General features: G+C 44.6%; 1 protein-coding gene across 1 annotated transcript in view; it reads right to left on the bottom strand.

The window, feature by feature from the left end:
• LOC134980100 (nuclear receptor ROR-alpha A-like) overlaps positions 1 to 14452 on the bottom strand; it is a 52310-nt gene extending 37858 nt beyond the window's left edge. Inside the window, exon 1 of the mRNA XM_063946755.1 lies at positions 14334 to 14452. Coding sequence (XP_063802825.1) covers positions 14334 to 14400 — 67 coding nt within the window. The 5' untranslated portion in view covers positions 14401 to 14452. The remainder of the gene's footprint in view (positions 1 to 14333) is intronic.
• Between the last annotated feature and the right edge of the window lie 4520 nt (positions 14453 to 18972).

Here is an 18972-nt window from a genome sequence, read left to right as displayed (position 1 = left end):
CGCTGTCACTGTACTACTCCCATTACCACCTCTGCCTGTACACTCAGGGTAACACACATGTCGTTGTCACTGTACTACTCCCATTACCACCTCTGCCTGTACACTCAGGGTAACACACATGTCGTTGTCACTGTACTACTCCCATTACCACCTCTGCCTGTACACTCAGGGTAACACACATGTCGCTGTCACTGTACTACTCCCATTACCACCTCTGCCTGTACACTCAGGGTAACACACATGTCGCTGTCACTGTACTACTCCCATTACCACCTCTGCCTGTACACTCAGGGTAACACACATGTCGCTGTCACTGTACTACTCCCATTACCACCTCTGCCTGTACACTCAGGGTAACACACCTGTCGCTGTCACTGTTCTTCTCCCATTACCACCTCTGCCTGTACACTCAGGGTAACACACATGTCGCTGTCACTGTACTACTCCCATTACCACCTCTGCCTGTACACTCAGGGTAACACACCTGTCGTTGTCACTGTACTACTCCCATTACCACCTCTGCCTGTACACTCAGGGTAACACACATGTCGCTGTCACTGTACTACTCCCATTACCACCTCTGCCTGTACACTCAGGGTAACACATATGTCGTTGTCACTGTACTACTCCCATTACCACCTCTGCCTGTACACTCAGGGTAACACACATGTCATTGTCACAGTACTACTCCCATTACTACCTCTGCCTGTACACTCAGGGTAACACACATGTCGCTGTCACTGTACTACTCCCATTACCACCTCTGCCTGTACACTCAGGGTAACACACATGTCGCTGTCACTGTACTACTCCCATTACCACCTCTGCCTGTACACTCAGGGTAACACACATGTCGTTGTCACTGTACTACTCCCATTACCACCTCTGCCTGTACACTCAGGGTAACACACATGTCGTTGTCACTGTACTACTCCCATTACCACCTCTGCCTGTACACTCAGGGTAACACACATGTCGTTGTCACTGTACTACTCCCATTACCACCTCTGCCTGTACACTCAGGGTAACACACCTGTCGTTGTCACTGTACTACTCCCATTACCACCTCTGCATGTACACTCAGGGTAACACACATGTCGTTGTCACTGTACTACTCCCATTACCACCTCTGCATGTACACTCAGGGTAACACACATGTCGTTGTCACTGTACTACTCCCATTACCACCTCTGCCTGTACACTCAGGGTAACACACATGTCGCTGTCACTGTACTACTCCCATTACCACCTCTGCCTGTACACTCAGGGTAACACACATGTCGCTGTCACTGTACTACTCCCATTACCACCTCTGCCTGTACACTCAGGGTAACACACATGTCGCTGTCACTGTACTACTCCCATTACCACCTCTGCCTGTACACTCAGGGTAACACACCTGTCGTTGTCACTGTACTACTCCCATTACCACCTCTGCCTGTACACTCAGGGTAACACACATGTCGCTGTCACTGTACTACTCCCATTACCACCTCTGCCTGTACACTCAGGGTAACACACATGTCGTTGTCACTGTACTACTCCCATTACCACCTCTGCCTGTACACTCAGGGTAACACACATGTCGTTGTCACTGTACTACTCCCATTACCACCTCTGCCTGTACACTCAGGGTAACACACATGTCGCTGTCACTGTACTACTCCCATTACCACCTCTGCCTGTACACTCAGGGTAACACACATGTCGTTGTCACTGTACTACTCCCATTACCACCTCTGCATGTACACTCAGGGTAACACACATGTCGCTGTCACTGTACTACTCCCATTACCACCTCTGCCTGTACACTCAGGGTAACACACATGTCGCTGTCACTGTACTACTCCCATTACCACCTCTGCCTGTACACTCAGGGTAACACACCTGTCGTTGTCACTGTACTACTCCCATTACCACCTCTGCCTGTACACTCAGGGTAACACACATGTCGCTGTCACTGTACTACTCCCATTACCACCTCTGCCTGTACACTCAGGGTAACACACATGTCGCTGTCACTGTACTACTCCCATTACCACCTCTGCCTGTACACTCAGGGTAACACACATGTCGTTGTCACTGTACTACTCCCATTACCACCTCTGCATGTACACTCAGGGTAACACACATGTCGCTGTCACTGTACTACTCCCATTACCACCTCTGCCTGTACACTCAGGGTAACACACATGTCGCTGTCACTGTACTACTCCCATTACCACCTCTGCCTGTACACTCAGGGTAACACACATGTCGCTGTCACTGTACTACTCCCATTACCACCTCTGCCTGTACACTCAGGGTAACACACATGTCGCTGTCACTGTACTACTCCCATTACCACCTCTGCCTGTACACTCAGGGTAACACACATGTCGCTGTCACTGCACTACTCCCATTACCACCTCTGCCTGTACACTCAGGGTAACACACATGTCGCTGTCACTGTACTACTCCCATTACCACCTCTGCCTGTACACTCAGGGTAACACATATGTCGTTGTCACTGTACTACTCCCATTACTACCTCTGCATGTACACTCAGGGTAACACACATGTCATTGTCACAGTACTACTCCCATTACCACCTCTGCCTGTACACTCAGGGTAACACACATGTCGTTGTCACTGTACTACTCCCATTACTACCTCTGCATGTACACTCAGGGTAACACACATGTCGCTGTCACTGTACTACTCCCATTACCACCTCTGCCTGTACACTCAGGGTAACACACATGTCGCTGTCACTGTACTACTCCCATTACCACCTCTGCCTGTACACTCAGGGTAACACACATGTCATTGTCACAGTACTACTCCCATTACTACCTCTGCCTGTACACTCAGGGTAACACACATGTCATTGTCACAGTACTACTCCCATTACCACCTCTGCCTGTACACTCAGGGTAACACACCTGTCACTGTCACTGTACTACTCCCATTACCACCTCTGCCTGTACACTCAGGGTAACACACATGTCGCTGTCACTGTACTACTCCCATTACCACCTCTGCCTGTACACTCAGGGTAACACACATGTCGTTGTCACTGTACTACTCCCATTACCACCTCTGCCTGTACACTCAGGGTAACACACATGTCGTTGTCACTGTACTACTCCCATTACCACCTCTGCCTGTACACTCAGGGTAACACACATGTCGTTGTCACTGTACTACTCCCATTACCACCTCTGCCTGTACACTCAGGGTAACACACATGTCGCTGTCACTGTACTACTCCCATTACCACCTCTGCCTGTACACTCAGGGTAACACACATGTCGCTGTCACTGTACTACTCCCATTACCACCTCTGCCTGTACACTCAGGGTAACACACATGTCGCTGTCACTGTACTACTCCCATTACCACCTCTGCCTGTACACTCAGGGTAACACACATGTCGTTGTCACTGTACTACTCCCATTACCACCTCTGCCTGTACACTCAGGGTAACACACATGTCGCTGTCACTGTACTACTCCCATTACCACCTCTGCCTGTACACTCAGGGTAACACACATGTCGTTGTCAGAATAATTTATACAGTAGCAAAAATCCCTAACTCCACAGCTACGCCCTCACTGCACAGCCACGCCCTCACTGCACAGCCACGCCCTCACTCCACAGCCACGCCCTCACTGCACAGCCACGCCCTCACTCCACAGCCACGCCCTCACTCCACAGCTACGCTCCTCACTCCACAGCTATGCCCTCGCTCCACAGCTTTGCGCTCACTCCACAGCTATGCCCCTCACTAAACAGCTACACCCTCACTCCTCAGCTATGCCCCTCACTCCACAGCCACGCCCTCACTGCACAGCTATGCGCTCATTCCACAGCCACACCCTCACTCCACAGCCACGCCCTCACTGCACAGCTATGCGCTCATTCCACAGCCACACCCTCACTCCACAGCTACACCCTCACTGCACAGCTATGCGCTCATTCCACAGCCACACCCTCACTCCACAGCTACACCCTCACTGCACAGCTATGCGCTCATTCCACAGCTACGCCCTTACTACAGAGCTATGTGCTCACTCCACACCTACACCCTCTCTCCACAGCTCTATCCATGCAGCGGTATAACGGCGGTGACAGCACCTAGGGTCCCAGAACAATGACACACTGACACCTGGGGTCCCAGGACAGTGACACACTGACACCTGGGGTCCCAGGACAATGACACACTGACTCCTGGGGTCCCAGGACAGTGACACACTGACACCTGGGGTCCCAGGACAATGACACACTGACACCTGGGGTCCCAGGACAGTGACACACTGACACCTGGGGTCCCAGGACAATGACACACTGACACCTGGGGTCCCAGGACAGTGACACACTGACACCTGGGGTCCCAGGACAATGACACACTGACACCTGGGGTCCCAGGACAATGACACACTGACACCTGGGGTCCCAGGACAATGACACACTGACACCTGGGGTCCCAGAACAATGACACACTGACACCTGGGGTCCCAGAACAATGACACACTGACACCTGGGGTCCCAGGACAGTGACACACTGACACCTGGGGTCCCTGGACAATGACACACTGACACCTGGGGTCCCAGGACAGTGACACACTGACACCTGGGGTCCCAGAACAATGACACACTGACACCTGGGGTCCCAGGACAGTGACACACTGACACCTGGGGTCCCAGGACAGTGACACACACACTGACACCTGGGGTCCCAGGACAATGACACACTGACACCTGGGGTCCCAGGACAATGACACACTGACACCTGGGGTCCCAGAACAATGACACACTGACACCTGGGGTCCCAGAACAATGACACACTGACACCTGGGGTCCCAGGACAGTGACACACTGACACCTGGGGTCCCTGGACAATGACACACTGACACCTGGGGTCCCAGGACAATGACACACTGACACCTGGGGTCCCAGCACAATGACGCACTGACACCTGGGGTCCCAGGACAGTGACACACTGACACCTGGGGTCCCAGGACAATGACACACTGACACCTGGGGTCCCAGAACAATGACACACTGACACCTGGGGTCCCAGGACAGTGACACACTGACACCTGGGGTCCCAGGACAGTGACACACTGACACCTGGGGTCCCAGGACAATGACACATTGACAATTGGTGGTCCCAGAACAATGACAAATTAATAAATGGGTTTTCTAAATACTGAAAGGTTTCTGAATGGGAGTGGTCACACACAACATTCATTAGTTCTGACAGTATCCAGGATCTGTTGTCTGGTTACTTGTTCTCCATCTGTCACATGTATAGAATCTCCCGGCCAGCAGTAAATGGTACCTGCACATTGTACTCAGATATTGGCAGCACAACTTCCATCCCCTGTGTATAAGTCATTCCGGTCTCCTGGACCAGGTGCATTGCTGACATGTAACTGACGCCAGGCGCGCCGCACCGATCTTCCAGCCTGATAAGTGCCCACATACCACATCAAACACGCAGGTGATATATATATACTGTATAAAGGAGACCCCATAGAGGTGACATATGTACTGTATAAAGGAGACCTAGGATGTAATACAAAGTCAGCAGTGTCTGCCTATGACGCCTCCATGCTCTCTCCTTGCTGGATGATTACAGTATGAATAAGTACAGAGGATGATTTATTGGGGACATAAGCGTTCCATTCAGTCCTAAAGCTTTTTACTCACTTCCTCGCACAATGGGAGTCATTCCGAGTTGATCGCTCGCTAGCAGTTTTTAGCAGCCGTGCAAACGCTATGCCGCCGCCCACTGGGAGTGTATTTTAGCTTAGCAGAAGTGCGAATGGTTGTATCGCAGAGCGCCTGCAAATTTTTTTTGTGTAGTTTCAGAGTAGCTCAAAACCTACACAGCGCTTGCGATCACTTCAGACTATTCAGTTCCGGATTTGACGTCATAAACACGCCCTGCGTTCGCCCAGCCACGCCTGCGTTTTTCCTGGCACGCCTGCATTTTTCCGAACACTCCCTGAAAACGGTCAGTTGCCACCCAGAAATGCCCTCTTCCTGTCAATCACTCTGCGGCCAGCAGTGCGACTGAAATGCATCGCTAAAACTACATCGTTCGTTGTGCCCGTACATCACGCGTGCGCATTGTGCCGCATACGCATGCGCAGAACTGCCGTTTTTTAGCCTGATCGCTGCACTGCGAACAAAGGCAGCTAGCGGTCAACTCGGAATGACCAGCAATGTGCATATTGCCAATGGACAGTACACGGGAATGGTTAGAGTCGGTGTCTGGTCATCTGCATTCGTATCACATGTATCATCTCTCAGCATACTGTACAGTATATATTACTACAGTGGTCCCTTCTCATTAATAATCTCTGCTTCTATTACTGTTCTTCATGTTACATAGGGGTAAATGTATTATACCCGTACCTGTGCGGTTATAATACATTATACTACCTTGTTACCAAGGCGGAGCAAGAAGCAGCGGTGCTTAGATGTATGAACATCTTGGCTGCCGAAGTGGGGGAGTGAAAACTCCCCCCTCCGGTGATCGCTGCCAGCTCCCCCACCGCATCAGCCTAGTGCTAATGCGCTGTGTCTCACCTCGGCTGGCTCGCTTGGCATGCATGAGATCTGGCTACTCACGCAAGATCTCTTGTGCAACCTGCAGTTCAGCAACCGCCCCGCGCTGTCTCTGCTGTGATATATGGCCAACGACACTGGCAGCTTACCTTTCATATATTGCCTGGCATATCAGTGTGCTATCTAGTAGATAGCAGTGCCAATATAGACAGGGGTGCATAGCGCCCCTGTCACCCTGCACACATTCATCCTTCATTCATGGGGGAGAAGCGGTATACCCCACATAACGTTACTGATACCACTTCCCCCCCAAAACGACCTTTCATACATCTACCCCATAATGAGGAAGGGTTATTTCACACTACAGCAATGGCACTCATTCCGAGTTGATCGCTCGCTAGCTGCTTTTAGCAGCATTGCACACGCTAGGCCGCCGCCCACTGGGAGTGTATCTTAGCTTAGCAGAACTGCTCGTAAAAATGTTCATGCAGTTTCTGAGCAGCTCCAAACCTACTCCTACCTTGCGATCACTTCACTCAGTTTAGTTCCTGCTTTGACGTCACAAACACGCCCTGCGTTCGGCCAGCCACTCCCCCGTTTCCCCAGGCACACCTGCGTTTTTTTAGCACACTCCCTGAAAACGGATAGTTACCACCCAGAAACACCCACTTCCTGTCAATCACTCACCGATCAACAGAGCGACAGAAAAACGTTGCTCGCCCTTGTGTAAAACTGCATAGTTTTGTGTGAAAGTACTTCGCGCATGCGTACTGCGGCCCATACGCATGCGCAGAAATGCAGCTTTTTCACCTAATCGCCGCGCTGCGACCGAAAGCAGCTAGCGATCAACTCGTAATGAGGGCCAATGTGCGAGTATATTACACGAGATAGAGAGATACAGTGCATCCGGAAAGTATTCACAGCGCTTCACTTTTTCCACATTTTGTTATGTTACAGCCTTATTCTAAGCTGGAATATATTAATTTTTCCTTCAAAATGCTACACACAATACCCTATAATGACAACGTGAAAGTGTTTTTGACATTTTTGCAAATTTATTAAAAATAAAAAGCTAAGAAATCACATATACATTAGTATTCACAGCCTTTGCTCAATACTTTTTTGATGCACCTTTGGCAGCAGTTACAGCCTCAAGTCTTTTTGAATATGATGCCACAAGCTTGAAATACCTATCTTTGGGCAGTTTCGCCCATTCCTCTTTGCAGTACCTCTCAAGCTCCATCAGGTTGGATGGGAAGCGTCGGTGCACAGCCATTTTCAGATCTCTCCAGAGATGTTCAATCGGATTCAAGTCTGGGCTCTGGCTGGGCCACTCAAGGACATTCACAGGGTTGTCCTGAAGCCACTCCTTTCCTATCTTGGCTGTGTGCTTAGGGTCGTTGTCCTGCTGAAAGATGAACCGTCGCCCCAGTTGGAGGTCAAGAGCGCTCTGGAGCAGGTTTTCATCCAGGATGTCTCTGTACATTGCGGCATTCATCTTTCCCTCTATCCTGACTAGTCTCCCAGTTCCTGCCGCTGAAAAACCATGCCACCACCACCATGCTTCGCTGTAGGGATGGTATTGGCCTGGTGATAAGCAGTGCCTGGTTTCCTCCAAACATGATGCCTGTAGCTCTGACAGAGTCACCATCGGGTTCTTGGTTACCCCCCTGACTAGGGCCCTTCTCCCCTGATCGCTCAGTTTAGACGGCCGGCCAGCTCTAGGAAGAGTCCTTTTGGTACTGAACTTCTTCCATTTACGGATGATGGAGGCCACTGTGCTCCTGGGACCTTCAAAGCAGCAGATATTTTTCTGTACCCTTCCCCAGATTTGTACCTCGAGACAATCTTGCCTCGGAGGTCTACAGACAATTCCTTTGACTTCATGCTTGGTTTGTGCAGATAGGTGTGTGCCTTTCCAAATCATGTCCAATCAACTGCATTTACCACAGGTGGACTCCAATTAAGCTGTAGGAACATCTCAAGAATGATCAGTGGAAACAGGATGCACCTGAGCTCATTTTTGAGCTCCATGGCAAAGACTGTGAATACTTATGTACATGTGATTTCTTAGTGTTTTATTTTTTAATAAATTTGCAAAAATTTAAAGAAAACTTTCTCATGTTGTCATTATGGGATATTGTGTGTAGAATTTTGAGGGAAAAAATCTATTTATTCCATTTTGTAGAAGCGTTGTGAATACTCTCCGGATGCACTGTGATATGAAATAGATAGGTAAATAGATATGAGATAGATAGGTAGATAAATAGATATGTGACAGAAAGATAGATGAAGACATGAGTGAGATAGGTTTCTCTACCTACCTACCTACCTACCTACCTACCTACCTACCCGTCTGTTATTTTCTGTTTGTCTGTCTGTCTGTCTAGCTATCCATCATGTATCTACCTAGTCAGCAGTTTCCAGATATAGACCCCCTCCCCATCACACACACACACACACACACACACACAAACACACACACACACACACACACACACACACACACGTTATTACATATAGCAGTGTAAAACACATACTTAATCAGGGTCATTAATAATATGCTGTTCCAGTATATACATAATTTTAATACTGCACATACACACACACGTACACATACATGCACACACACATACATGCACACACACATACACGCGCACACAGTTCATTGTTTACACAGATTATTGTTTTATTATGTAGGCATGTACATAAACAGTTGGGAATAGGGAAATACTGTACATACACATTAATACACATAATGTATACACACACACACACACACACACACACACACACACACACACAATTAGAGTGACATTTTGTACACTATATAAATATATAGATATATATTTATATATATATATAGATAGATAGATATAGATAGAAATCAAAAAATAGAGACACCAAGTGTCACCAGGCGCCAATCAATTGCTCAGTAATAAATACTAAACTGTCTGCAGCTTTTCTATACCAAAGGGGCTACTCTCCCCCTTCAAAGACAAACACTACCACAAGAAAAGAAAGCGCTGACAGAATATATTTTAAAATGAATTTATATTTTTATTTAGCTGTTTTAACTTGCTATAGTAAGATATAATGTTTAAATAGCTCACTGTGAACCAATTACACTAACAATATTTAAAACAATAAAAACAATATTTAATTGTTCTCTGGCTCAATACATCCTTTACCTTTACCAATCATCACAAAAAAAAAAATTGTTATTTATAAAATACCAGCATGGTGTCAATATACTGTTTATATAACAACCAATTCCTCATCTGATTAACTTGCGGCATGCAGCTACTTATTTCTTACTAGCAAACAATGATTTAATGCAGATAGTCCATACTTTCAAGATCCAAATTGCTATAGGACCTTTCTTGCCAGGTTTAGTTATTTTGCAATTTGCCAAGCAGAAAGAAGATTGTTGGTTAATTTGCCAAGCGTAGAAACATTTGTATGCAATTCAGTTTGAAACAGTTCCTGTATGTATTTAGCAAATATTATTTTGAGCATGCAGATAGAGGTGATTAGTAAGCAGGATTTTTTTTAAAGGTGCAATTGCAAATAAGCATGGCCATGCTTTTTTAATAGCAGATAATTTACCGCATCCTCACTATGGGTAGTATACTTCAATTCTCTCCCGGCTCTGGTGCTTTAAACCGATGGTATGAGCCTTATCCGGAGTTGTAGCCCGTCCCAATAGTATGAGGTATTGCAGCGGATTCTGTCAGTGAGGTCCCACCAAGCAGTTAGATTTAGACGCGTTTCCCCACCTTACAGGCAGCTCTGTAATTCAGTGGCTTCCTCAGTCAGCTTGGCAAATTGCTAAATAACTAAACCTGGCAAGAAAGGTCCTATAGCAATTTGGATCTTGAAAGTATGGACTATCTGCATTAAATCATTGTTTGCTAGTAAGAAATAAGTATCTGCATGCCGCAAGTTAATCAGATGAGGAATTGGTTGTTATATAAACAGTATATTGACACCATGCTGGTATTTTATAAATAACAATTTTTTTTTGTGATGATTGGTAAAGGTAAAGGATGTATTGAGCCAGAGAACAATTAAATATTGTTTTTATTGTTTTAAATATTGTTAGTGTAATTGGTTCACAGTGAGCTATTTAAACATTATATCTTACTATAGCAAGTTAAAACAGCTAAATAAAAATATAAATTCATTTTAAAATATATTCTGTCAGCGCTTTCTTTTCTTGTGGTAGATATAGATAGATAGATAGATAGATAGATAGATAGATAGATAGATAGATAGATAGATAGATAGATAGATAGATGAATACGTATATACACACCCATAAATCTTTAAGTACATATTGTATACACACACACATATTTATAAGGATATATAGAAGACATTAGTTATATAGTGTACACCTAGGTGATTGATGAAACAGGTACAGATAGAAGTACAGAACAGTCCTCCAGCCTCTTGTTAGCTGATGGTACAGTACATCTGACGGTGGGTCACCATTATCATAGACAGGTGCTGTGATGGGACGATGGTTCCCGTAGTGTCTGTGCCATAGTGTGGAAGCGTTGGATTACCATAGATCAGGTCTCTATCAGCTCTCAATATACAACTGATATACAGAAATAGAGGCGGTAATACGGCTTCCAGAAACATAACCCAGATATAACGCTTTGTGTCCTGACAGTGAAATGGCCTCACATCTTATACACAGTACAGATGCCTAATATCCGCATTCTCAGGACAGCCTCACAGCGACTTTTATGCGGCTGCTGTAATATTGTATCATCATATGTTTTGGGTGACCTCACAATAAGCTATTTGCTTTTTCTTATCGTTGCCAGATATTCTAATAAATAAATAAATACACCTGTATCTGTACAAGAGCAAAACAATAGAATAATGAGAACTGTTATTCCCAGTGCAGTGAATTAATCACCAAACTATAGTAATGAGTGTGACCACGAACGGCGATTACATCTACCAAATAAATGATATATACTTTAGGATACACGTATATATGACTTTACACAAGATCATTTTTACATGAGATAACTATTAGATATTTTGTGTATGAATTATTAGTAGGTTACATGTCAGTTATTTACCAGTATCAGCTGCTATTCAGCATTTACATATATGATTATGGTTAATATTTTTTTTTCTCAATTTATACTTTTAGAATAATATCTTTTTAATCTTTACATCTTGTATTGTGTGGTTTCCCCTTAATGATGTGATCTCATTTCCTGCTATAAATAAATGATGTTTATTATCATTAAGAATTTGGATCCTAGCGCAGAATTAATATTAGCACATATTTAGTACTTGATACATTAGTTGGTAGAACACAACATGTGTATAATGATTACTGGCCCTGAGGTTTTGGACCACACCTTTATGTTATAATATACTGGGAAACGTATAACGCCATATGACATGACATAACAGTTTACAATTTACTACCAGGTCTAAGAATATAAAAAACATATATTTTCTATAATAAAAGGCAATTTACTATTATTAATTTACAAGACTTTGCCAAAGCTAAGACTAAAGTGTATGAATTGAAAAGACAAAATAATTACTGGTAACGGTGTTTATTCCCTTTTGGCTGACAAGGTGGTAATGATAATCATTATTCTTTTTTTTTTATTTTTTTCTGTTAAAGGTGCCACAAGGGTTCCTGAGCGCCATATAAGGAGATCCTTTAGAATGTAAGCTCTCACGAGCAGGGCCCTCTTCCCTCATGTGCTTATCCTTTCTTACTTTAATAATCTTCAGCTGCACCAAATCCAGCAGTCTTCTGCCACCTGATACTTATTCCAGTGTCATCTGCTGATGTAACTATGTTTATTTACCCTGTACTTGTCCTATACTGTCATCAACTGTAAGTTGCTGTTTTCCTGCTTGATTATTTGTTTATGTATTCTGTCATTGGGAGCTGCGGAACCCTTGTGGCGCCATATAAATAAAGGATAATAATAAATAATAATAATACAACGGACGACCGGACACGTAAGTGCAGTGTAATGCAGGCAGTATATGTCACATAGATGATTATGGTGTGCAGTTCCGGTAACAGATATCTGTAGAGTAGGTAAAGGATGGAGACCCTGCTCATATTGGGAATATGGGTGCACACAATGGGAGAAGAGGGCAGAGACTGCACATTGATATTAGTTACAGCAGTAGTATACAATAGGTATCAGATTTGATAACAGTAGATTTACACGTGGGCCATAGTAATATCATGTTGTGCATGGTAACAGGCATAAACCGGGCAGGCCTCAGACCCCAACACAAGCCAGCTATCTCTTGTGCATTATATGAAGCTGGTAAATGACACATTGACGGTGGAAGTGCAGACAGATCTCCTCATGCATTTGGTGTATCACAGACAGCTCACTGTCACGTTCCTTACTGGTCTTATTTCATGTATTCGGGGAACAACCCGGCAGACACGTGAGCTGCGCCATGTGCGTGCCACGCAGCGCTGTGCTTAATCTGCAATTTTATACCAATTCCATTGCAGCAAGAATACCAGGACATTGTAAGCCATTCTGAATTCTTATTATTACACACGATGAATGGGAAGGAAAGATGCGGACACATATAAGAATGTTTAGTAGTGAAACGTGTGTAAATGTGAGTTGTTTTATTTAAAAAAATTGGAAAACATTATTAGAAAGTGCTGGTCAATATATATATATATATATATATATATATATTTATAATATGTTTATATATATGTATACAATGTGTTTTTAGAGTACATCTGTGATGTTCTACTTAATATTGTAGCAATCTTTTACACTAACAAGTCGCTATCAGTGTTTAATCTCTACACAATTTACTAGTTTACTTTTATTTAATGAAGACGTCACTTTTACATGTCTCCAGTGTGTGAGCTGTATGACAATAGCAGGCGGATGTTACGTGTCAGTTCTACGATATATATATATATATATATATATATATATATATATATATATATATATAATTGTTTAGATTTAAAAGCGTGACAATGCCCTGCACCAGATCGCAGTGAAAATGAAACACACTTAGATCTCGGGAGCTTACTATCTAGTTAGACAACAATATTTACACAGCTATCTGCATGAACACCAAGCATGTTAAATATGAGGTGCGCATTAAAATTATACAATTGAAGAAATAAAAATAAATAACTGATTGAGATGCATTGTGTGGAAAAAGTCTTGCTTTCTATCTGTCTATCTATCTATCTATCTATCTATCTATCTATCTATCTATCTATCTATCTATCTATCTATCTATCATATAATTCTATCTATACATCTATCTATCTATCTATCTATCTATCTATCTATCTATCTATCTATCTATCATATTATTCTATCTATATATTATATCTATATCTATTCATATCATTCTGTCTATCTATCTATCTATCTATCTATCTATCTATCTATCTATCTATCTATCTATCTATCTATCTATCTTATCAGCATATCTATTCTATATAGCATATCTATATTCTATCTATCTATCTATCTATCTATCTATCTATCTATCTATCTATCATATAATTATATCTATATATCATATCTATATCTCTATCTATCTATCTATCTATCTATCTATCTATCTATCTATCTATCTATCTATCTATCATATAATTATATCTATATATCATATCTATATCTATATATTTAGAGAGAGAGAGAGTGTGTATATATATATAATATAATGCACAGAGACAATGGCTGTGGAATGTGTAGACGTGGGGTACATACCTCTCATGACTGTCTCGTCCGCTAGTCTAGCACCCACAGCATCCAGGCTTGTGTGTCCCTCAGACATTACAGATGATCACCTCCTGTCGTAGTCAGGGGCAGGGTCTCCCCACCACTAACTGCCAGTGACCTTTAGGTGCTCTACCTGTTGTCGGGAACTCACAGCCCCCTATAGGTGGCACATGGAAGGACAGTCGCCTCACACACGCCCCATGTCAGCACAGCTGTACAGGATCCTGTAACCCCCAATGTAACATGAAAGTAATATGTGATGTTAAGATGTGCAGGCAGAATCACACACCTGCAATAACAGCAATAGTTCTGTGTATAAACCCATGCCCACACACACATATACAGATGTACATATGTCCTCACTGCACGTCCCTGACCAACACATGTACACACATATGCACTCACTTATACACACGCACACACACGCACACACACACACACACACACACACACACACACACACACACACACACACACACGTACACGTATGTATATACAATGTACAAATATATACGCACCTACACATGTACACACATACACCCACATGTACACACATACACATATATACGCACACACACACACATGCATGTATATATACACTCACATCTACAGTTTACGCACCCACACATTCACATGCACGCACATATACACTCACATACAGTATATACACACACATATATACATGCCCATACACACCTACACACAAATATATACTACAGTATATGAAGTCTCACCGGCAAAACGCGTTGGGTGTACCTCACTGACCTCCTGCACAGAGATACGCTACCTCTTGACTATCTTAAAAGTCCTCCTTTTTAACTTGAATTTTTTTAATTCTCTATATTTTATATGTTTTGTACAATTTTTAGTCCAAAAAATGGTGTTCTATATGTCTTAAAAAATAAATAAATATGTATGTTATACCCTGTCTTTAATACATTACCTATGTTAATTTTCATACTGGCTACTATTATCGTTTCTCTCATTATATTCCAGTTTTAACACACATTGTATGCTGATACCCCTATTCCTTTTTATCTATGTCACAAATATATACATACATATATCAGATGGTCGCTCAGCTGCGCAGACATTGGTGCTGCGTCCCCCTCTCACTTAGGCCCAGTAACATTACAGGTATAGATTTTGGCTAAACCGTGTCTGTACGTTGTGTATCACATCCGTTTCTTGCGCTCATGAAATATTGTCAGCCATTGGGTAACAAGTACGACTGTCAGTATCTCCGCTGTGATTTTGTTCTTCGCTCAAGCCATTATTGAATAGCGCCATCCACCTCACAGATAATGCGCTCTGACCCCGGAATGAGGGTACATCTGCATGGTATAGTCTGGTTGCCCTGGGCTGGAGGGGAGAAGTCTTCCATGTCTGGCAATATATGTATCAGTAGGGTATCTAACATACTAATGGCAAATGGTCATGAGAAACACTAGTTACATACTCTACTCACATCACACACAATGGTACACACCAGACCGTTCACAGCAAAGGTGGAGCAATCACACAGCACTGCAGGGAAACACGGGCTCTTCCCACACCTGTGTCTTGTACAGATATTACTGATCCACTGGAGGGAGTCCCCACGCCCCAGCACACTGCCCGCCTCGTGCCCACGCTGCACCAACACACCTGCTGGGATGTATAGCCAGCTATGCAATACTTCACACCTTCTAACGTGCTAACCACAGTGCACTGAGATGCAGACCCCGAGCTAACCACAGTTGTACTTTGAAAACGCTTACAAAGCAAACACAGCAAAACTATGAATAGTAAATACCACAGAAAGGGAGCACGGTAACAGTGACAAGTAACAGAGCACAATGCAAAGCACTGCAATAAGTAACAATGGAAAGGGGCAACTATAGATCTCTAGATGGGGTAATATAGAGGACTGGAGAGACGGGGTAATATAGAGCACTGGAGAGAGGGGGTAATATAGAGGACTGGAGAGAGGGGGTAATATAGAGCACTGGAGAGAGGGGGTAATATAGAGCACTGGAGAGAGGGGGTAATATAGAGCACTGGAGAGAGGGGTGATATAGAACACTAGAGAGAGGGGGTAATATAGAGCACTGGAGAGAGGGGGTAATATAGAGCACTGGAGAGATGGGGTAATATAGAGCACTGGAGAGAGGGGGTAATATAGAACACTAGAGAGAGGGGGTAATATAGAGCACTGGAGAGAGGGGGTAATATAGAGCACTGGAGACAGGGGGTAATATAGAGCACTAGAGAGAGGGGGTAATATAGAGCACTGGAGAGAGGGGGTAATATAGAGCACTGGAGAGAGGGGGTAATATAGAGCACTGGAGAGAGGGGGTAATATAGAGCACTGGAGACAGGGGGTAATATAGAGCACTAGAGAGAGGGGGTAATATAGAGCACTGGAGAGAGGGGGTTATATAGACCACTGGAGAGAGAGGGGGTAATATAAAGCACTGGAAAGATGGGGTAATATAGAGCACTAGAGAGAGGGGGTAATATAGAGCACTGGATAATGTGGGTAATATAGAGCACTGGAGAGAGGGGGTAATATAGAGCACTAGAGAGAGGGGGTAATATAGAGCACTAGAGAGAGGGGGTAATATAGAGCACTGGATAATGTGGATAATATAGAGCACTGGAGAAAGGGGGTAATATAGAGCACTGGAGAGAGGGGGTAATATAGAGCACTGGAGAGAGGGGGTAATATCGAGCACTGGAGAGAGGGGGTAATATAGAGCATTGGAGAGAGGGGGTAATATCGAGCACTGGAGAGAGGGGGTAATATAGAGCATTGGAGAGAGGGGGTAATATAGAGTACTGGAGAGAGGGGGTAATATAGAGCACTGGAGAGAGGGGGTAATATAGAGCACTGGAGAGAGGGGGTAATATAGAGCATTGGAGAGAGGGGGTAATATAGAGTACTGGAGAAATGGGGTAATATAGAGCACTGGAGAGAGGGGGTAATATAGAGCACTGGAGAATGGGGGTAATATAGAGCACTAGAGAGAGGGGGTAATATAGAGTACTGGAGAAATGGGGTAATATAGAGCACTGGAGAGAGGGGGTAATATAGAGCACTGGAGAGAGGGGGTAATATAGCGCACTGGAGAGAGGGGGTAAATATGGTGCACTGGAGAGAGGGGGTAAATATGGTGCACTGGAGAGAGGGGGTAATATAGAGCACTGGAGAGAGAGGGGGTAATATAGAGCACTAGAGAGAGAGGGGGTAATATAGCGCACTGGAGAGAGGGGGTAAATATGGTGCACTGGAGAGAGGGGGTAATATAGAGCACTGGAGAGAGGGGGTAATATAGAGCACTAGAGAGAGAGGGGGGGTAATATAGAGCACTAGAGAGAGAGGGGGTAAATATGGTGCACTGGAGAGGGGGTAATATAGAGCACTGGAGAGAGGGGGTAATATAGAGCACTAAAGAGAGAGGGGGTAATATAGAGCACTAAAGAGAGAGGGGGTAATATAGAGCACTGGAGAGAGGGGGTAATATAGAGCACTGGAGAGGGGGGTTAATATAGAGCACTGGAGGGGGGGTAAATATGGTGCACTGGAGAGAGGGGGTAATATAGAGCACTGGAGAATGGGGGTAATATAGAGCACTGGAGAGAGGGGGGAATATAGAGCACTAGAGAGAGGGGGTAATATAGAGCACTGGAGTGAGGGAGTAATATAGAGCACTGGGGAGAGGGGGTAATATAGAGCACTGAAGAGGGGTAAAATAGAGCACTGGTGGGGGGGGGGGTAAATATGGTGCACTGGAGAGAGGGGGTAAATATGGTGCACTGGAGAGAGGGGGTAAATATGGTGCACTGGAGAGAGGGGGTAAATATGGTGCACTGGAGAGAGGGGGTAATATAGAGCACTGGAGAGAGGGGGTAATATAGAGCACTAGAGAGAGGGGTAATATAGAGCACTGGAGTGAGGGGGTAATATAGAGCACTGGAGAGGGGGTAATATAGAGCACTGGAGAGGGGGGTAAAATAGAGCACTGGTGGGGAGGGGGTAAATATGGTGCACTGGAGAGAGGCTAAATATGGTGCACTGGAGAGAGGGGGTAAATATGGTGCACTGGAGAGAGCATTAGAACATTGGAACCAGAATAGTAATATAGGAAACTGAAGGGAGGATGATGATGATAGAGAAAACTGGAGAGGAGGATAATATAAGTTACTGGTAAGGGGTGTTGTAATGCATTAAGGACATGACGGTAATATTGGGCCTGATTCTGATCTGGTATTACACAGTCACAAGGAAGCGACTGTGCAATACCGTACCATGTATATTCTAATGCAGCAGGAGGCACCTGTAGGAGATAGACGCCTCCTGCCAGCATCTCTGATCTGAGTGCTGCACCAGAAGACACAGCATTGGATCACCATTGTGCCCTTCACTGTCGCAGTCCTCGACCAGACTGCATAAACCAAAGCTTACTCAGACTGGCTGTCAGAACATCTCTGCCGGGCACCAGGAACACAGACTCTGGATTCAGCACGCCTACAAAGAGTTTTGTAGATCAGTCCTGGTCACCGCCCTTGCTCCACTCCCAAACACCACAACATGTCATTCATGCTGTGGCTAAGGGGGGACTGCAAGCGATCACACAGGACCGGG

This window comes from Pseudophryne corroboree, chromosome 12 (assembly GCF_028390025.1).
Source record: "Pseudophryne corroboree isolate aPseCor3 chromosome 12, aPseCor3.hap2, whole genome shotgun sequence".
In the NCBI taxonomy this organism is placed as follows: Eukaryota; Metazoa; Chordata; class Amphibia; order Anura; family Myobatrachidae; genus Pseudophryne; species Pseudophryne corroboree.
This window is presented reverse-complemented; position numbering and strand designations above follow the sequence as displayed.